The following is a 16,636-nucleotide window of genomic DNA, read 5'->3' on the forward strand; positions in this document are numbered from 1 at the left end:
CAGCTGGATTACAATAAAAACTGAAGATTCAGGACTGGAAACTAAAATTCAAATTACATTAAAAATGCTAAAAGATAAAAAAAAAAAAATTCAGCTTCATGTATAATGAAACATTAATAAAGCAACAATGAATGATTCTTTTTCTTGCAATACTGATTTGAGAGAGATTTCACCACTGGGGAATTTGTTCTTCCCTTTAACCCACCACAGGAGGCTCAACCAGGCATTTATGTTTTCAAATAACATGAAAATTGATATTTAACTTGATATGATCTGTTCATGTAAGCTAGCCTAATGATAAACCTGAGTAAAGTGGAGCTAGACTCTGATGTCTTCTCCAGAGACCTGAACTCTGGATCTGCATCCATCTGACAGCCAGATTCTTATCCAATTACACACATGTCCATCTTTAGACAGAATAGTGACAAATACACACAAAAAAAGCATTTGCAGGAAGAGAGACACAGCAAAGGGCCCGTGGTCAGACTTGACACCTGGTCTCTGCATCGAGCCATGTGGTGAACCACCTGCTCAACTGGGCGAGCTAAACTTGCAGCCTTTAGTCATTTTGTTCATATAGTTAGTGATATGAACCCATTAACATTACTGCACTCTTTGCAAGCTTTCACAAGACTGTTCGGCAGGCAGCATCCATCTGCCAGTTCTGTGCAAATAAGCACACTTACCGTATTTCTCCCAATCTGGCTTCTCTTCATCAGCTCCCTGTTAAATCCCAAAGTAAATGTAAAATCTCTCTAATCACATACAAGGTGTTAAATAATCAGGCCCAATCTCATCTTATAGGCCTTTTAGTCCCGTATCACCCCAGCAGAGCACTTCGCTCTCAGGCTGCTGGTTTACTTGTAGTTCGTAGAGTTTTTAAAAGTAGAATGGGACGCTGAGCTTTCAGTCCCTTCTTCTGTGGGCCCAGCTCCCAGTTCGGATTAGGGAGTCAGACACCCTCCACTTTTAAGATTAGACTCAAGACTTTCCTTTCAGATAAAGCATATAGTTAGGGCTGGATCAGGTGACCCTAAACCGTCCCTTAGTTATGATGCAATAGGTCTAGAGTGCTGGGGACTTCCCATCATGCACCGTTTCTTCTTCACTAACTACACCACTGATTTTATCATTAGTTATTATTAATCTCTGGCTGTCTGCCACAGCCATCTTTATCCCGTCTTCCTCCCATCACCCCAGCTGGTCATGGCCCCTCCCTGAGCCAGGTTCTGGCAGAGGTGTCTTCCTGTTAAAATGGAGTTTTTTCTTCACGTTATCACCAATTGTTTGGTCATAGGGGAGCGTTGATTTTTAAGGTTTTCTCTGGATTATTGCAAGGTCTTTACCTTACAATATAAAGCACCTTGATATCACTGCTGTTGTAGTTTGGTGATATATAAATAAAGCTGAAAATTTGGCCATCATCTCTCACAAGCCGTGCCCTCTACTTTATGGTTCTGCTCATGTCTCATATGTTTTCCTAACATCATTACACATTTTAGTGTCTTGCAGCCTCTTGCCTGTTCTTTGTTCTTCTTGTATGTTAACCCAGCACACAACACACGACAGAGTCAGTCAGCTTTTTACATGGAAAGTAAAATTTATTATTCCTGAACCACAAAATAGACTTCTTTGGTTGTACAAATTCACTAGTTACAGTCTTGTATGAGCTATAACCCTCAACCCTAGGACATGAGACCCTTTTCCCCTCCAGCCTATTGGCAAGTAAAAGCCCCCGAAGAGAACTCAAGACGAAAAGAATTAAACACAGAAACTCGAAACACTGCATCAAAAATGTAGTGAACCCCATCTGGAAAAAAAGTTTTATCTACTAAAAGATTTTTTTTAAAGATATTAGCTGTTGCGAATGTTATCAAACTGAATTTCAGTCAGTGAGAGCAACACGGAAAGCTTTAATTAGAAGACACTACATTAAATTAACACAAAATGCTACGATGCTGTGATTCTGCAGAAATACCCGTCACTGACACTGTGTCGAGCTGTAAGCTGAAGAGTCTGAGTGAGATCCATGTCTTGCGAGGGACTAACCGGTTCTGCCTCTCAGGCCTCTCCCATTAGCAAACCAATATACATGCAGAGAGCATCCCAGCGCCAAGCCTGCCTGAACCCAGATGCATCAGCAGTCCACGTGTTTAGTGTAGGTCCAAGACTGGCTCAGTTTCACACCCCAAATTTTGCTTTTCCTCTCAGTATTTGTACATTATTCACACGATAAATGATTTTCAGTGGCGTCAGATTTAAATTAACCATAGACAGAAAAAAAACAAACAACAAAAAAATAAAAACAACAAAAACACACACCTGCTACCTTCACATCACTGTGGCAAACCTCATAACGCAAGGAAAGTGGTGATTCACATTGATTTAAAAAAACAAACAACTATTACCCTTAACAGGGCAGGATAAGTACCATTAATATTAAAATGATGCCAAAATGCATGCTCCCAAACTGCCTGCTCCATGCTGCTTCCTCCATTGTAGTCAGTCATACTCTCTACAGAGGAATGTGACATTGCTAAAGGTCCTGTGAAGTGGATTTGAAACAACTTAGGCAATTGAATTTGTAAATATGGCTGTCGCGAACAAAACTGATGAGTTAAAAGCGAACATAAAATGAAGTGATATGCAAATAATGGGCTGAAAGCTGTGATTTTGTGACTCATTAACAGATGGCGAGTCGCATTATCAGCTGGCCTCCAGGCCGGGATAGGGTGAAGGAATAAGTTCTTTAAAAGGCGGACCAGTGGCAGTGCAAAAATGATATGTACTCTTTAAAAAAAAAAAAAAAAAAAAAGCTCACCACATTTTGTGACAGTGAAGGTAGCAGGATGTTCCCTACTCGTTTAATATACATATATGTGTGTATGTATATATATACACATACACACTCCTGTCGGCCGAAGAAAACACTGAAAGCCTATGAATGTCTCTCAAGAAGTTAGTATAGCTATGACCCATTTCTTTTCTGCGTTTGTCTTCCAGTATGTTTTGTTTAAAAGCATCAAAAATCACTGAAGGCTTAGAAATTAAAATTTAAAAAACCCCTAAAAGCTTTGATCTCTAGTTAAAATAGATCTGATTCTACGAGGCAAACTGAATGCTAAATGGAAAGAAATAAAAAAATAAGTAGCAACCCTAGCTAACAACGCTAGCGCTTTCTTGCCGCTGAGGGGCCGTCGAGCAACTGGCCCTCAGACTGGAAAGGCAAGACTGGCACGCGGGCTCTAAGTGTCTGTGTGGCAACTATCAGCGTCGCAGACTTTACAGTGGTTACATACGGCAGAGTAAATCTCGCTCTACTGACAGCATGTGTAGTGTTTGGTGAATCTGCACCTCCTGTGGACGCACGCCCCTCTGAGGCCAGTGCTCCACAGTGTTTGTGAAGTTGTGTATGTTTGCGTGATGTCTGCAGGGTTTTTCTTCAGTGGGTGAGGTGTTATGTGGGCACAGCGGTTTCCAGGCTGCGGCGGCCCTGCCTCAGTTTGCGCTTGTTGCTGTACAGAGCCATCTCCTCCAGGGCGGAGGTGGCAGGCAGCGGGGTGACGTCGGGGCTCGCGGCGGTTCCTGGGAGGGGAAAAAAGAAAAGAGAGAGAAAATGCATTTGAGCTGCTGCAATTTCTCATCTTTTCTTGTGACAGTATCTGCTGCAGAAAAGATCAGAGCGACAGGACAGAAGATCCCTGTGAATCCCGTGACCCTGCGAGAGACACCCCACATTTAGAGCAGCAGCTGGAAACGAGCAGGAAACAGATGCGTCCAGTTTCTGTGCTAAACTCAAACCAATGACTTCAGTATTTCTTAAGTGTTTTCACTGCCAAGTCCTTGTTTTAAACATCCCTTCACTTCTCTACTATAGTGACTGGTCCTGCTGATCATGTAAATTAAAAACAAACAAACAAAGGAAGCACATAACCATCATGTAGCTGAGTTTTTACATGTGTGCTGAGCCAGCTGAGCAGGAGAATAAAAGCAATGAACACAGTTGTGGTGAGATGTTTACGTACACTCGTCGTGGGCGTAAATGTCGTAGTAGTTTCAGGTGGTTTCTTTGAACTTCTTTTTTTGCACGGTGGAATGATCGTATAGGTCCAACAATTAGTCTTTTAAATTGACAAGGCAGGGTCACTTCTAGTTAGTCATCATGACTAAGTGCTGCTGGTAGTTTCTCTTTGCAGAATAAAAAGCTTGTTTGACAGCACTCATTGGATTGACACATACTAACACTGGAGACCCAAACCAGCACCAGTGTCCACAGTGAAGCCGGTTTTAAATCGCCATGGACCGAGTGGGTGCCGACCGCGAAAGAAGCCCCTGCTCCAAAATCGACACCTTCAAACTCGACTCAAATTTGGAGTTGCCCTCTTGGACAAACCAAATGCCTTCTGGAGAAAAGTTTGATGGCCAGTCGAGACAAAGACTGAGCTATTTGTCCACAATAATAAGAGGAGTAAATGTGCAGCTTTCAGCCGTCGAGTATGGTGGTGGTAGCATTATGCTCTGTGTGGACTAGAAAAAAGGCTAAATAAATTCAAACTTATGCACCCGGTTCTTGTTTTTTAAAGTAATTAAAGATAGATGCGATCATTCCACCCCAGAAAAAAAAAAAAAACAGTTCAAAGAAATAATTATAAACCTAAATTACCAAGACACTCATGGCCATGATGACCGTAAACTTCTGACCACAACTGTACTTACTCAGTTTTAATAAGCAAATCATGCTTTCAAAATAAAGCGAATAAGTTTCTGATTAGATTTTAGCGCACACATGTGGTTTCTCTGGTGCACGTCTTTATATTTAAAACAAATCCATGCACAAATCAAAGGACTGTGGTTAAACTGATCCTTTACACATAAAACGTCCCTTTGAATCAGTAGCTGCTTCCTGTCTGGTGGGGAGCAGATGGCAAAGCAAACCCAGGTGGACACACCCATCTTATACCCAAACTCCCAACTGTGCCACACAAACAGCAGGTTAGAGTGTAAATGTACAACCCGACACACACCCCGACAAACGCTCCTCGCATACACACACACACACACACACACACACACACACACACACACACACACACACACACACACACACACACACACACACACACAGAGCGACAAACACATGCACACAGGATCCTACCAATAGGAGCCGCTTATCCCAGGTAGGCACCTGAATCAAAGGGGATAGAAGAGGTTGAGGTACAACTTCCTTTTCCTATCACTTCACCTGTTTGTGAAGCTTTTTTTAATTTTGATTTTTAAGTGAAACCAAAAAATAAAATAAAATAAAATAAAAGCAGGAGTGTATACTCCATCTGTACCAGAAACCATTATTTGTTCTACACATGTGAGAAGTTTCCTGCCACGTTTTCTTGGCGGTGTTGGATTAAAATGACTGTACTATCATTATGTGACATCAGAATATTACGGTCACATCTAGGGATGGGTATAGTTTAGGTTTTATCCGATACCGGTGCCAAACCGGTACTTTTGAAACGGTGCCGGTGCTTAAAGAATGGAGAACACAAAATTGGTCCAAAAACCTCTCATGTTCAGCTGGTTTTTTGTAAAAAGATAACAATGTTAGCCTTTTCTGCAGCTATGGGGCATATATGGTATCACTCTTGGCTGGAAGCAGTGCTTAAACAATGGAAAAAACACAAACTTTGTCCAAAAACCTCTCATGTTTAACTGTTTCCCACTTTTTCTTTGGTCATTTTAGCCTTTTAGGCCAGGGTGAAGGGAGTATCTGCCATCAAACAAGAAGACAGCCGCATGTAGCTATGATGATGTTTGCTAGTTCACCTTACATGCATTAATGTAATAACGTGGTTAGCCTACTCAACGTAAATTACACACGAACAACATTAAGCTACTCACGCAGAGAAGAACGGCTGCTGCTGCCGTCATCATCCGTCATCATTTCTGCTACACTGGCAGGGCTACGGGCCAGGACTCTCCTCTTCGGGTTTTTGGGGGATGTTGCTAACTCCGGGTCCGATAACAGGCAACCCACGCACAGTAGATGTGCTCGGTGTGAGGTCTCGCTGCAAGCTATCAAATACGGCGCATTTCTCGGCTTTAAAAAAAAAAAAAAAAACGCTATGCGTCGCCAGGTGTTTCATCAGATTTGAGGTGTTACCTCCTTTGACAGTATCACAGTATCAGCTTAAAGCACTTGTTGCAGGCTGCTGAGTTTGCATATTTTGCTGTGAAGTACAGCCAGACTTTTGACCGCTTCGCCTTGGACATTTTTAATCTGTAGCTCTGCTCTAAAAGAACGTACGTACCTGGCCCCGCCCACTATCCTCGGAAACGTAAAATGATTGGCTAGAATCTAAAGTGTATCACAGCTCAGGAAAAAAAAGCACCGAAATGTGCGCTGCTTTTTGGTCTGGTTACTACCGTTTATGTCAGAACACCGGTACCCATCCCTAGTCACATCAATATCTTTGTTATACAGAAATAAAAACTATATATTTTGCTTGATACCTCAAAGAAGTCTGCTTTTATCTTACAGCTGATTTCTTACTGTGGCTCAATACACTGGTTAGGCAGCTTGTTTCTGACACTGAAAACAATCATTTTGTGTTTCATAAGTAAAAGTTTGGAGTTATTGTTTCAATATTTTTACTTATTTGAAGTTATTTTCTAAAATTTTAGTTTTCTTCTTAGAAGTAAATCCAAAGACGAGACTTTTTAAAATCTTGTTATCTGCCAAATTTTTTTGACATAAGCTCTTTTTTTCATTGTTTATCAGCAAGAATTCCCGCTACTACAGTAGTTGCACTCTGTGTCAAAGCCTTTTATTTTGAAAGTCAGAAACAGGAAGAAGCCCATGCATACAAATAAATGAGGTTTCTGGTACAGTTCAGGGCATAACAATCAGCACCACGTACCTGGGTTACTGGAGCCGTCATCAATGAACTTTAAGTCTGTGTCAGTTGTGTCTGGGGACTGAAAGAAATAAAAAGAGACTCTTATTAACAGGGACTGACTCTGGGGTTTAATAGCGTGTAGCCCAGGGGAAGCCTTCACCAGGTGAGTAGTGGGGCTGGCAAGGTAGGAGACTGTCAGGAAACATGTCAGCTGCTCTCTGCAGTTTAGCAGGCAGCACTGAAGCTCCTAATCTGTCAGAGCCACAAAGCCAGAGTACATCTACTCAACTACTCCCCCCAGGAGAAATGGGCGTGTTAAAGAAGAGGGCGCCGATTAAGTCATTGGCGTCGAGGTTTCTTGTGTCAGGTGGACACACCCACAAAAGAGAGGACAAACAGAGAAACAGCACTAATGCATCGATGCACAACGGGGAAAAAACAAAGAAAAAAAACAAGCAGAACTGTAAGGAGTCATCTGTTGCTTAATTTGAATTAAATTGATCATGCTTGGAAGTGAATTATCTATTTATTCACTCTACACAAAGAATTTAATGTGTCACTCAACTGAAGCCGACACACATGACAGGCTCAGACGTTTTTCAGATGATGCACAAACACAGACTTAGCTGTGGTTGGAGTTATTCCATGATACGAGCTGTGAAGGCTTCCCTTTATATCTCCACTCCACTTTAGGAGGCGGGGGACTCAACCAATCAGTGTACAACGCATTCTTCTGTTCGGCCGGATAATACGCTTGACTTAAATACAGCTGCGACGTAGACATCATGTAAATTTCATTTTAAAAGCTACTGAATTTGTCTGCAGGGATCGAAGACAGTATACACTGATCAGAGATAACATTATGATATAGAAGCAGGAAAGATGGGCAAATGTAAGGATTTGAGTTTGAAAGGACAAAATTTTGCTGGCTAACCGACTGGGTCAGAGGATCTCTAAAACTGCAGCTATTGTCGGGTGTTCCCAGTCTGCAAGGTCGTGGGCAGCAAAGTCTCACTGAGCACGTGGGGAGCATAGGCCTGTCAGATCCAACCCTCATCTGTGACATCTTGTTTCAAAAAAGGTAAAAATCATTGCCTGACACTTCAAAATTGGAATTTGCTTTATATTAAGTATATATATATTATATACTGCAGTGGAGGGTTCAGTTCACAGCCACTATAAAGTCAAGGAATAACTACAACTGCGAATAATTTGTTCTCTGTGAAGATTGAAGATAGGTTTGGAAACCCCCGAAGGCTTAAACGACCGTGCAGGAAACAAACAAACTGAAAATTTTTGTAATATCCATAAATATCCCAGAATCCCAGACAGCGGTGTCACAGACGACGGATATTCGACTCAGAAATAAACGACCACTTGCAAACAAGCGCTGCTGCTCCACCTCTACACCAAGATTCCCCTGCTTCTCCCCTCTCTTCCTCCACACGGGAGGAAATTAACTCTTCCCCAAACAGACGGATACAAACGGAACCGTTATCCTCTTGAGAGCACAGAAGATCAGCGGATGAGATGAGATGAGCGCAGATGAGAGGAAATGTCAAGAAGGACATGTCATTCTTCTGCATGATGTTCAACCCATGCGTGGAACAAGACAACTGATGGCAGTGAGTGTGAGAGTGAATAAGATACAGAGTTTTCCACCCAGGTTAGTGGGATCAAAGACCTCTCTGCATCCCAGCAGCTGCTGAGCGTTAATGTTTGCGACCGATTAGTTGGCTGCGAGATAGATAGATGTGAATGGATACAGCTAAAGATGCTGTTACATTTGTGAGTCACAGGTGTGAGGCAGGAAGGGAGGGAGGGAGGCTGATGTGGTGTGCTGTTATTTAGATTAAAAGTCCGCCTTCATTGTGCAGGTGAGAGTTAGTGAGCCACACCACGAATAGGAGAGAGAGCACGGATCGATGACTGAGCGACAACCTAGACTGCAGTCACAGGGAGGCCTCCGGATTAACAGAAACTAGACGGAAGAGGCAGCACGGGAAAGCCAGGGAAGGGAGGGAGGGAGGAGGAGGAGGCTTGATGCCTCCGGAGATCGGCATGCAGCCAATACCTGGATGTCGTATACGGGTTTGGAAGAAGGAATGGCAGCAAACTGTCGGTAGTCAAACTTCTTTGTTGACACGGACTAGAAGGATAGCAAACAGGAATGAGCAGAGGGAGAAGAGGGGAAATAAGGGAAACAAAAGAGAGGAAAATGGAGGAAGTGGGACAAAGTATAGAAAGGAGAAAACACAGCGGAAGAGGGGAAAAAGTCAGGGAATAAGAGGAAAAGACAGAATAAAATGGAAGAGGGAGAGTGGAGGGCAGAGAGGCAAATGGGTGATTTAAACAGCCAGCTGTGGCATTGATGGGAGAGCAGTGTGTGTGTTTTCAGCTCTGATTGGATAGAGTGGCAATGAGCAAGATGGTGGATTCATGTCAATGTATTTTGATGCAAATGTACCTCTTCCAGCTTGTGAACAAACGAGCCTGACGGTTTCCTTTATTCAATTAAATCACACTGTAAAGTAAGTGTTACAGCTTTTTTTTTTTTTAAATATTATGATGACTCAAGCTCTCCAAGTCAGTACAAACTAGCAAGTGGGGGAAAAAACAACAATTAAATCAGTCAATAAGAAACTGAAATTCAGGATTAAATCTTACCAGCCTGCCGGGCGAGGTTAATCCTCGAGGACTGAGCTCTGCTAAACAGACAAAGAAATGTACTTGAGCAGGTAGAAAAAAAGGGTGGAAAATGAGCTTTTTAGGTGAAAAGACAAACACAGTTTCCTTTAGCAGCAGCTTCTTACCCTCCATAGGAGTGGGAGAGGGTGTTGGTGCAGGCGAGGGTGACTCTGTCAGTTGATCTAGTGTCCCACGTTTCTTCCCGTCCCGAGACTTGGCGATGACCATCTGAGCCTTCAGTGCATCCTGCTCCAGAGACTTCATTCTGCAGGAGGAACGACCGCAATCAAAAAAATATTCAAAGGCATTTAATAAAGTCCAACTTTTACAGAAATAGGGAGACAAAAAACTGACACCGTCTCTCTCTCACACACATATATGCACACCACTACGGGTGGGTGCAGGCCAATCACTGCTATTTTTGGGGTGTTCCTTGTCCTGGTTTGCTGGGATTAAAAAAAATAAAATAAAATAAATGTAATTTCAAAGCAAAAATTAAGGATGCACTCCAGGAAAAGGGACCACCTACTGCTAGTAGGCGTACCCTCAGCTCACAGAAAGCTTGCGTACTTACTGCGGATCGCGTGTTAGTAACAGTACAAAAAGAACAGCAAGGCACAAATGAAAACGAAGAGTTCTGCAGAACGAGGGTGGAAGACAAGACAGAGAAAAGAAAAGAGAGGCGGGAACCAAAAGGAGCTGGAGATGGGAAACAGCAGAGACGTGCAGAAGCAGTACGGCACTGGAAAGGCAGCGGAAGCACTGTCAGTGTTGCTGCGAGTGCTTGCTTGGACCTTTCCGAACTCGGCCTCTAGCAAAGTACCCCAAATATCAAAGCACCCCAGCACAACTCCACGATGCCGTGCATCTGGCCCTGGCGGCCGGGGCCGAGGAGCAGACCTGAGCTGGGAGGCTGCAGAGGAGGAGGTAGAGGAGGAAGTGGGGGGCTGGGGTGCCGCGGCCGTGCCCTGAGATGCCCTCACTCGGGCCTGGTAGAGCCTCTTAGCCAGGTCCTGCTCATACTGCCTAACATCCTCCTCTAGGCCATAGGGCCTGTGCCCCACAAGGTCACAGAGAGAGGGAGGGAGTGGAATAAAAAAAGTGTACGCCAGGATGACGGAGGAATGTGGAGGACAGGAAGAAAGGCACACAGACAAAGAGAAGAAAACCAAAGAATGGAAGGTAAAACACCAATATAAGTAGGAGAGCCAGAAATGATAAATAAGACAATTTTTAGACACAGTAACAGTGAGACAGAGACAGACCACACACGCAGGATAGTCACTAAACTAAATCTACCGAGAATTTACGTTTGCTTTGACATAAAGTAACTTCTTGAAGCCTTTTATTTACTAGCTTGACAAACTGTAACAGGAAACGTGGGACAGAAGTGTCTCTAACCCTAAAGAATTTGCAACTATAAAAGTCTGGTCTGATCCTTGGTTTCCTTCGGTACGCATTTTTCTTTGCGTGTGGATGCTGCCGTCTTCCAAAGTTACCATCCAAGTTAAGTCTCCTGTTACTCAAAAACTGCTGAAATAAATCCACAAATCGAGGTTTAGCCCTGAAAGCATTACATTCTACTTATTTTATTATCCTTGCTTAACGTGTGGCATGGTTGTATTACCGTGCTGCCCTCCACATTGCTCTCTTCTCGGCTTCCAGGGCTCGTTTCTCTGCAGGGGACAGGTCCTTGTCAGGTGCCACGCCCAGCTCGGGGCTCTGCATACGAAGTCTCTCTTGGTGTCTGCGCTCTGCTTTGGCTGTTCGGATGGGAGCTGCTGACTCCCCGGGGTAGGCTGGGACGAGACTGATGGGATAGATGGGTGCAGTTAGTTTGGTTTCTAGGCTTTGAACTCTGAACCCACTCAGTCATCAGAGGGAGAAATTGAAAATTCTGCAGCTTAAACTGACCACCGCACTGGGAGGATGATGCGAGGAGTGTGATCAGTGGCTAACAGCAGGTAAACATGTTGTCCTGTGTGTTGTAATTACCCAGTCATTGAGTTGGGCCTCTGCTCCAGCCTGAAGCTGTCCTCCAATGAATTCCTCTGAGAGTCTCCCTTGCCATCTACTGAAGAAGGCCTTCATGCAAAACGAACAATTAGTCTTCAGTGTGCGGAAGAAAGTGTAAAGAAAAATAGATTCGTCTAACACAGCTTCTCACCCTGAGCTGTAGTTTGGCGGTGTGGAGCAGTGCTGCGATGGGGTGGACACCGGCTCCACTTTGTACTCCACTCCATCCAGCAACACCTTTCCGGTGGCCTTCATCTGTGCCACCTGCTTGGCCAGGTCCTCCTCATCCTCATCCTCGTCGTCATCATCCAGTAAGTACTCCCGCGCTCGCTGCTCAAACTTCCTCTCTGGTAACAGATTATCATGTAAACACACTCCACTGATTTGAACACATTCCTTAGCTGCATGTGGCTAAGAAGGACACTCAGGAAACAAACCTTCTTCCTCCCTCATCTTCTTGAGGTCATCCTCCCCGACGAGGGAGACTCGAGGCTTGGGTTTTTCTGGCGTCTGTTGCTTCACGTCGATCTCAAAGTACTTCTGTCTATCCCTGAAAGAGCGCTGCTCTGGGCTGTGCTTACCACCAAATACTGGGCTCTGTGGCATCAAAATCAGGACAAAATGAACAAAATTAGAAGCGATAAATGCTGAAATTAGAGCGCTTGCATTTTTCCCTACTGAAAAAGCAATTATATTATAATAACATTCGTATAGTGCTGCAGATTGAATGCTGAAGTCTGCACGAGTCAGCATTGTTGCACATCAGGTTCCTTCGTCTCTAAATCTATAAAGGTTTTTGGTTAGATGCTTGAAATAAGATGTCTGGTTAACGTCACAGTTCCACAGATTTTATTCTAAAATATACAACACCCCAGTAAATATCCCACAGAGAAGTGGCTAAATGAGACGACAAGAACTTTTAAAGTTATTACAATGAACACAGGAGGTTAGTGATTGTGGTGAAATTCAGGTCATGCAGCTGTGGTTTAGTTCTCTTCCACCCCGTGTTGGCACTTTAAGTTGTTGCAATTGCATTTATGCTTCAAAATCATAACAGTGGTGTCAACTTGTGGAAAATTATCCCGCTGAATAGGGCTGTTCGATATAACGATATATATCGGATGACGATATAAAAACGTCTATCGTTTCATTTTACGCTATCGTTTGTTTGGTGGTGTCGCAAAATAAACTTTTTACGGTAATATTTTTTCATCGTTTTGATGGTCACTGTAGTGGCTATATTCATTTCGTAAAGTTCTCTCTTTCTCTTATATTTAATATAACCACACTACGGACAGACAAGCGCCTGTTTTTATGCGTTGTGGTTAGCAACAACGACGGTAACAGCATCGCGTGTCCGCTTGTTTATGTTCCACATAAACCTTTCACAATAAAGCTCAAGATCCCGTTGAGGCTTTTCAAAATAAACTAAATAACGTGAAAGAGCAGATTATTTACGGATGAGAATTTTAAAAAAGCCGCCAGGTGCTAAAAATTAGACCTTAGACTCAAACGTTAGAACAGGCTTTTCCCCGCAGCACGCCGTGTAATAAATACTCACAAAGAAAACGGCGGCCGTTACAACTTATGTCAAAAAATGTATAGTTTCATGCATCGGTTAAAACACTCGACTCCAGCTACATGACGCGCAGCTGGAAACACTTCCCGCAAGTCGAGCTGCCCGAGATTCACAGAATTTACAGAAAATGTTACATTTTTGTGATTTATATCGTTATGGGACGATAGAATTCTTATATCGGGATATGAGATTTTGGTCATATCGCACAGCCCTACTGCTGAACAGAACAAATGTTAGAGTTCGTTTTCTGTGATAACGCAAAAGCACAAGGAAAACAAAACAAACAAAAAAAAAACAACTCTGGTGTCTGGGAAGATGTTAAATGCAGGATCATCTACACATAGAAAGTCCTCGCAGCACTAATTCCGACTAATTAAAGCTGCAGAGACATTCGCAAGAAGGTCAAAAGATGTCGTTAAAGATGCAAGAAAAGCATCTCAGACCAAGGAGGACGAAAAAAGAACAGCCATAAAATATTACCCAGCACCATTAAGCTGCATCACATCAAATAACTGACGCTCCCAATTCCTGACAGAAGTAGCATAGTTGTCTCCAACCTGTAGGAGCACAGACCCCACCACCGGTCAAGCCAAGCACATGAGCACAGGGATGCTCTAGCTGTGTTGGAGGCGGTGGGTACCTGCAGGTCCATGGAAGGCGTGGAGCGGCGCGGCACTGCTGCAAAGCTCATATACTCACGACGGTCTGATAAGAGGGGTTGCCGAGGGGAGACCTTGCCGGTCAGACCCTCGCCAGCTCCCTCCCGACCATCGGTGTCATCAAACACCTCGTTGTTCAAATCAGGCTGAAAAGGCCACACAGGTCATCACCAGATGATCAGTGCAGCACGCTTTGAGCAGATGTGCAAAGCTACAGCTTCAATACTCACATCTTAAACACCATATTGACCCAAATATAATGAAACTGTAGAGGGGGACTTTTAGAAACTAAATGTCTAGAAACAACTGCTGTCTTTATTTTCTGGTCAACGTGGTACAGCAGACACCTGTGATATGTTTACTCACCTCTGGAGAAGGTTGCTTTGGTTGGAAGTTGTTCCTTGTGCCATAAAGGTCCTGTTGGTAGTGCAAGAAATGAGTGTTAGCAACATGAAGGACACAAAAATGACTCAGGACTGAAATGACTACAGAGGACAGGCAGACCGATTAACAGATACACAGGACGTACAGGAGTCAGCACACCCCCCTGCAATATCACGTCAAATGATTGAAAAGTGCAACTACATTGCTAATAAGATGAACAATGAAAAACAAACACAGTAGAGTGTGATCGCTGAGACAGAACTCAGCACACCTGGGATTTTTAAGGAAGTGAAAACCTTGTTGTCCACTTTGATCACAAGGTGATGCCACAGGTTGCCTCCCACTAGGCCCTGGTGGGAGGCAACTTGTCTCCAGAACAATTGCTATAGTCACAAAGTCTGGTGAAGGTTTGCAAATAACTGTCAGCCGATTTCTAAATACAGACAGAAACTACAGAAAATGTTTTATAAAAATCCCACGATCATGTACATTTGTACATTTAACAGTTCAACTGAGTACTGAACAGCAGCCTTATAACTGCGTTCAATGTGTGCTCTTTTGTTGACATTTAGTGTTTGCATGTTAGGTTAATTATGCTACATAGTTTCAAGAAGACCAAGTTTGGGTGACCTTCATCCCATGAGGCACTTTATGAAGCACCCTGCTGGGTAATAAACCATCTCTATGTACAATTCATCACTAATGTTACAATATATATTTATATTAATTTAGTTTGCAAACCACAACTGGCAAAAACTATTCAGTTAATTTCAATTTAATTTATATAGCATCACATCACAACAATAGTTGCCTCAAGGTGTTAAAGACCCTCCAATAATACAAAGAAAACAGACAAAACCCCAACAATCATATGACCTATAAGGCGCTCATAGACCACCTATGAGCAAGCGGAGAAATTTCCAGCACAACCAGGCTCAGGGAGGCAATCAGTCAGGGATGAAAAACTACTTTGCTAAAGGACAGAGACAATGCACTTTTTAATCATTTGACATTTAAGCGATATTGCACAGGGGTGTAATATATTTTTAAATAAATGTGACTGAATATTGGTACACGAGCCACACATGAACGGATGGATGGATCGAGAGTCAACACCAATATGACAGATGATGGCAATGAAGGCATTCCACACGTCACAGCACGTCACAGGCCCCCCCCAACAAGGCGCAGGCTTCACTTAGCGCAGCCTGCTCCAGTCAGGAGGATGCGGCACGAGACCAACCAGGCAGCACAGCATGCTTGTGTTGTTGTAGTGACCCGGTTGAGTCCGGACAGCACGGCCTACCTGCGGCGGCTCCAGCACTGCCAGTGAGCGAGGCACGGCGGCAAACGCCTTGTATGCCTGCTTGACATTCATGGGAAACTCGTCGGGCGAGGAGGGGGAGGGGGCGCGAGGCTGCAGCGTGGGGAGGGGGTCACGGAGGGAGGGTGGGAGAGGTCGATATGGTAAAGGAGGCGGGGGGGAGGACAGACAGACGGAGACATGGACGAGAGGACAGACTATGAAAAAAACCAGCAACGTTGAAGAAGACTGTGGAGGAGAACAGGTGAAGAGCATGGCAGCTGGTTTCATGTGAGAGAGGAGGGAGTATGCCAAAAAAGACAGACAGTAGGGCTTGGAGAGTTCAAAGCAATGGAAGATTTCTCCCGTCAATGAGCAACTTTATAAAACAATCAGGAAGACGTGAGATGAAATCATAGGTTCATCAGTATTTTCTGATCCACTTGAGCTACTTGCCGATAGAATGAAATGAGCGAGGCGGTTAACTTTTAGGAGTTATCCTGGGTCGAGTCTTCAGGTAGAGCTCAAATAATTACAACCTCAAGATGTGCCCGAGGCTGAACACACTCAGCCCCCCTGTGCACTCAAACACTTCAGATTTGGTTTTAACTTCTTTGGAACCTCATTTGTGTGCCATAATTACCTGTAACTGCTGCACTTTTTTAGTATTATTACTATCATTATTTTTTAGGCTGTATAGTCACAGCATGTGGCACGGACGCCAACAGCAGAGAGAGAGAACAGCCCTACGTGGTGGTGAGGGGTCTTACAGAGGTCTGGGAGTTGAAGGGGGAGGGGCCATGCTGAAAGGGGTTGGGGCTGTGGCCGTCTGGTGTGGCGGGCGAGTTGCTGGGCCGAACACGCCCCACTGGCTGGATGGCACCTGGTCGCGTCTGGAAGGAAAACAAATATTGATAGTAAAATATAAGTGAACTGTTGCTTGAGTTGATGAAGTTTAATTAGAATGAATGAAAAGTGGGTGGAGTTGATGAGTGAAATACATCTGAGCATGTCTGCAGATTTTATAGAACATAATTAACATCAAGCTCCGCCTCCTCCAGAGCTACTTCAGGCATGGCAATTCTGAGCACCTAAAGAGACTTTAAGGGTCTGT

At 43.8% G+C, this 16,636-nt stretch overlaps 1 protein-coding gene across 14 annotated transcripts in view; it reads right to left on the minus strand.

The window, feature by feature from the left end:
* Nucleotides 1-1,580: 1,580 nt before the first annotated feature.
* The window catches only part of scrib (scribble planar cell polarity protein), an 80,444-nt gene continuing 65,388 nt past the window's right edge, over nt 1,581-16,636 (minus strand). For 6 of the 14 annotated variants that reach the window (XM_082546225.1, XM_082546228.1, XM_082546226.1 and 3 more), the window contains 12 exons: nt 16,293-16,415; nt 14,202-14,252; nt 13,817-13,981; nt 12,035-12,194; nt 11,749-11,944; nt 11,577-11,666; nt 11,209-11,391; nt 9,707-9,846; nt 9,561-9,601; nt 8,968-9,042; nt 6,915-6,972; nt 1,581-3,585 (listed from right to left, as the gene is read on the minus strand). In XM_082546225.1, coding sequence (XP_082402351.1) covers nt 3,458-3,585; nt 6,915-6,972; nt 8,968-9,042; nt 9,561-9,601; nt 9,707-9,846; nt 11,209-11,391; nt 11,577-11,666; nt 11,749-11,944; nt 12,035-12,194; nt 13,817-13,981; nt 14,202-14,252; nt 16,293-16,415 — 1,410 coding nt within the window. In that variant the 3' untranslated portion in view covers nt 1,581-3,457. Of the gene's footprint in view, nt 3,586-5,155; nt 5,186-6,914; nt 6,973-8,967; nt 9,043-9,560; nt 9,602-9,706; nt 9,847-11,208; nt 11,392-11,576; nt 11,667-11,748; nt 11,945-12,034; nt 12,195-13,816; nt 13,982-14,201; nt 14,253-16,292; nt 16,416-16,636 lie in introns of all 14 variants that reach the window. The other 8 variants (XM_082546219.1, XM_082546223.1, XM_082546231.1 and 5 more) reach the window with 7 other exon arrangements.

Source organism: Aulonocara stuartgranti, assembly GCF_965226115.1.
Source record: "Aulonocara stuartgranti genome assembly, chromosome: 9".
Lineage (NCBI taxonomy): Eukaryota > Metazoa > Chordata > Actinopteri > Cichliformes > Cichlidae > Aulonocara > Aulonocara stuartgranti.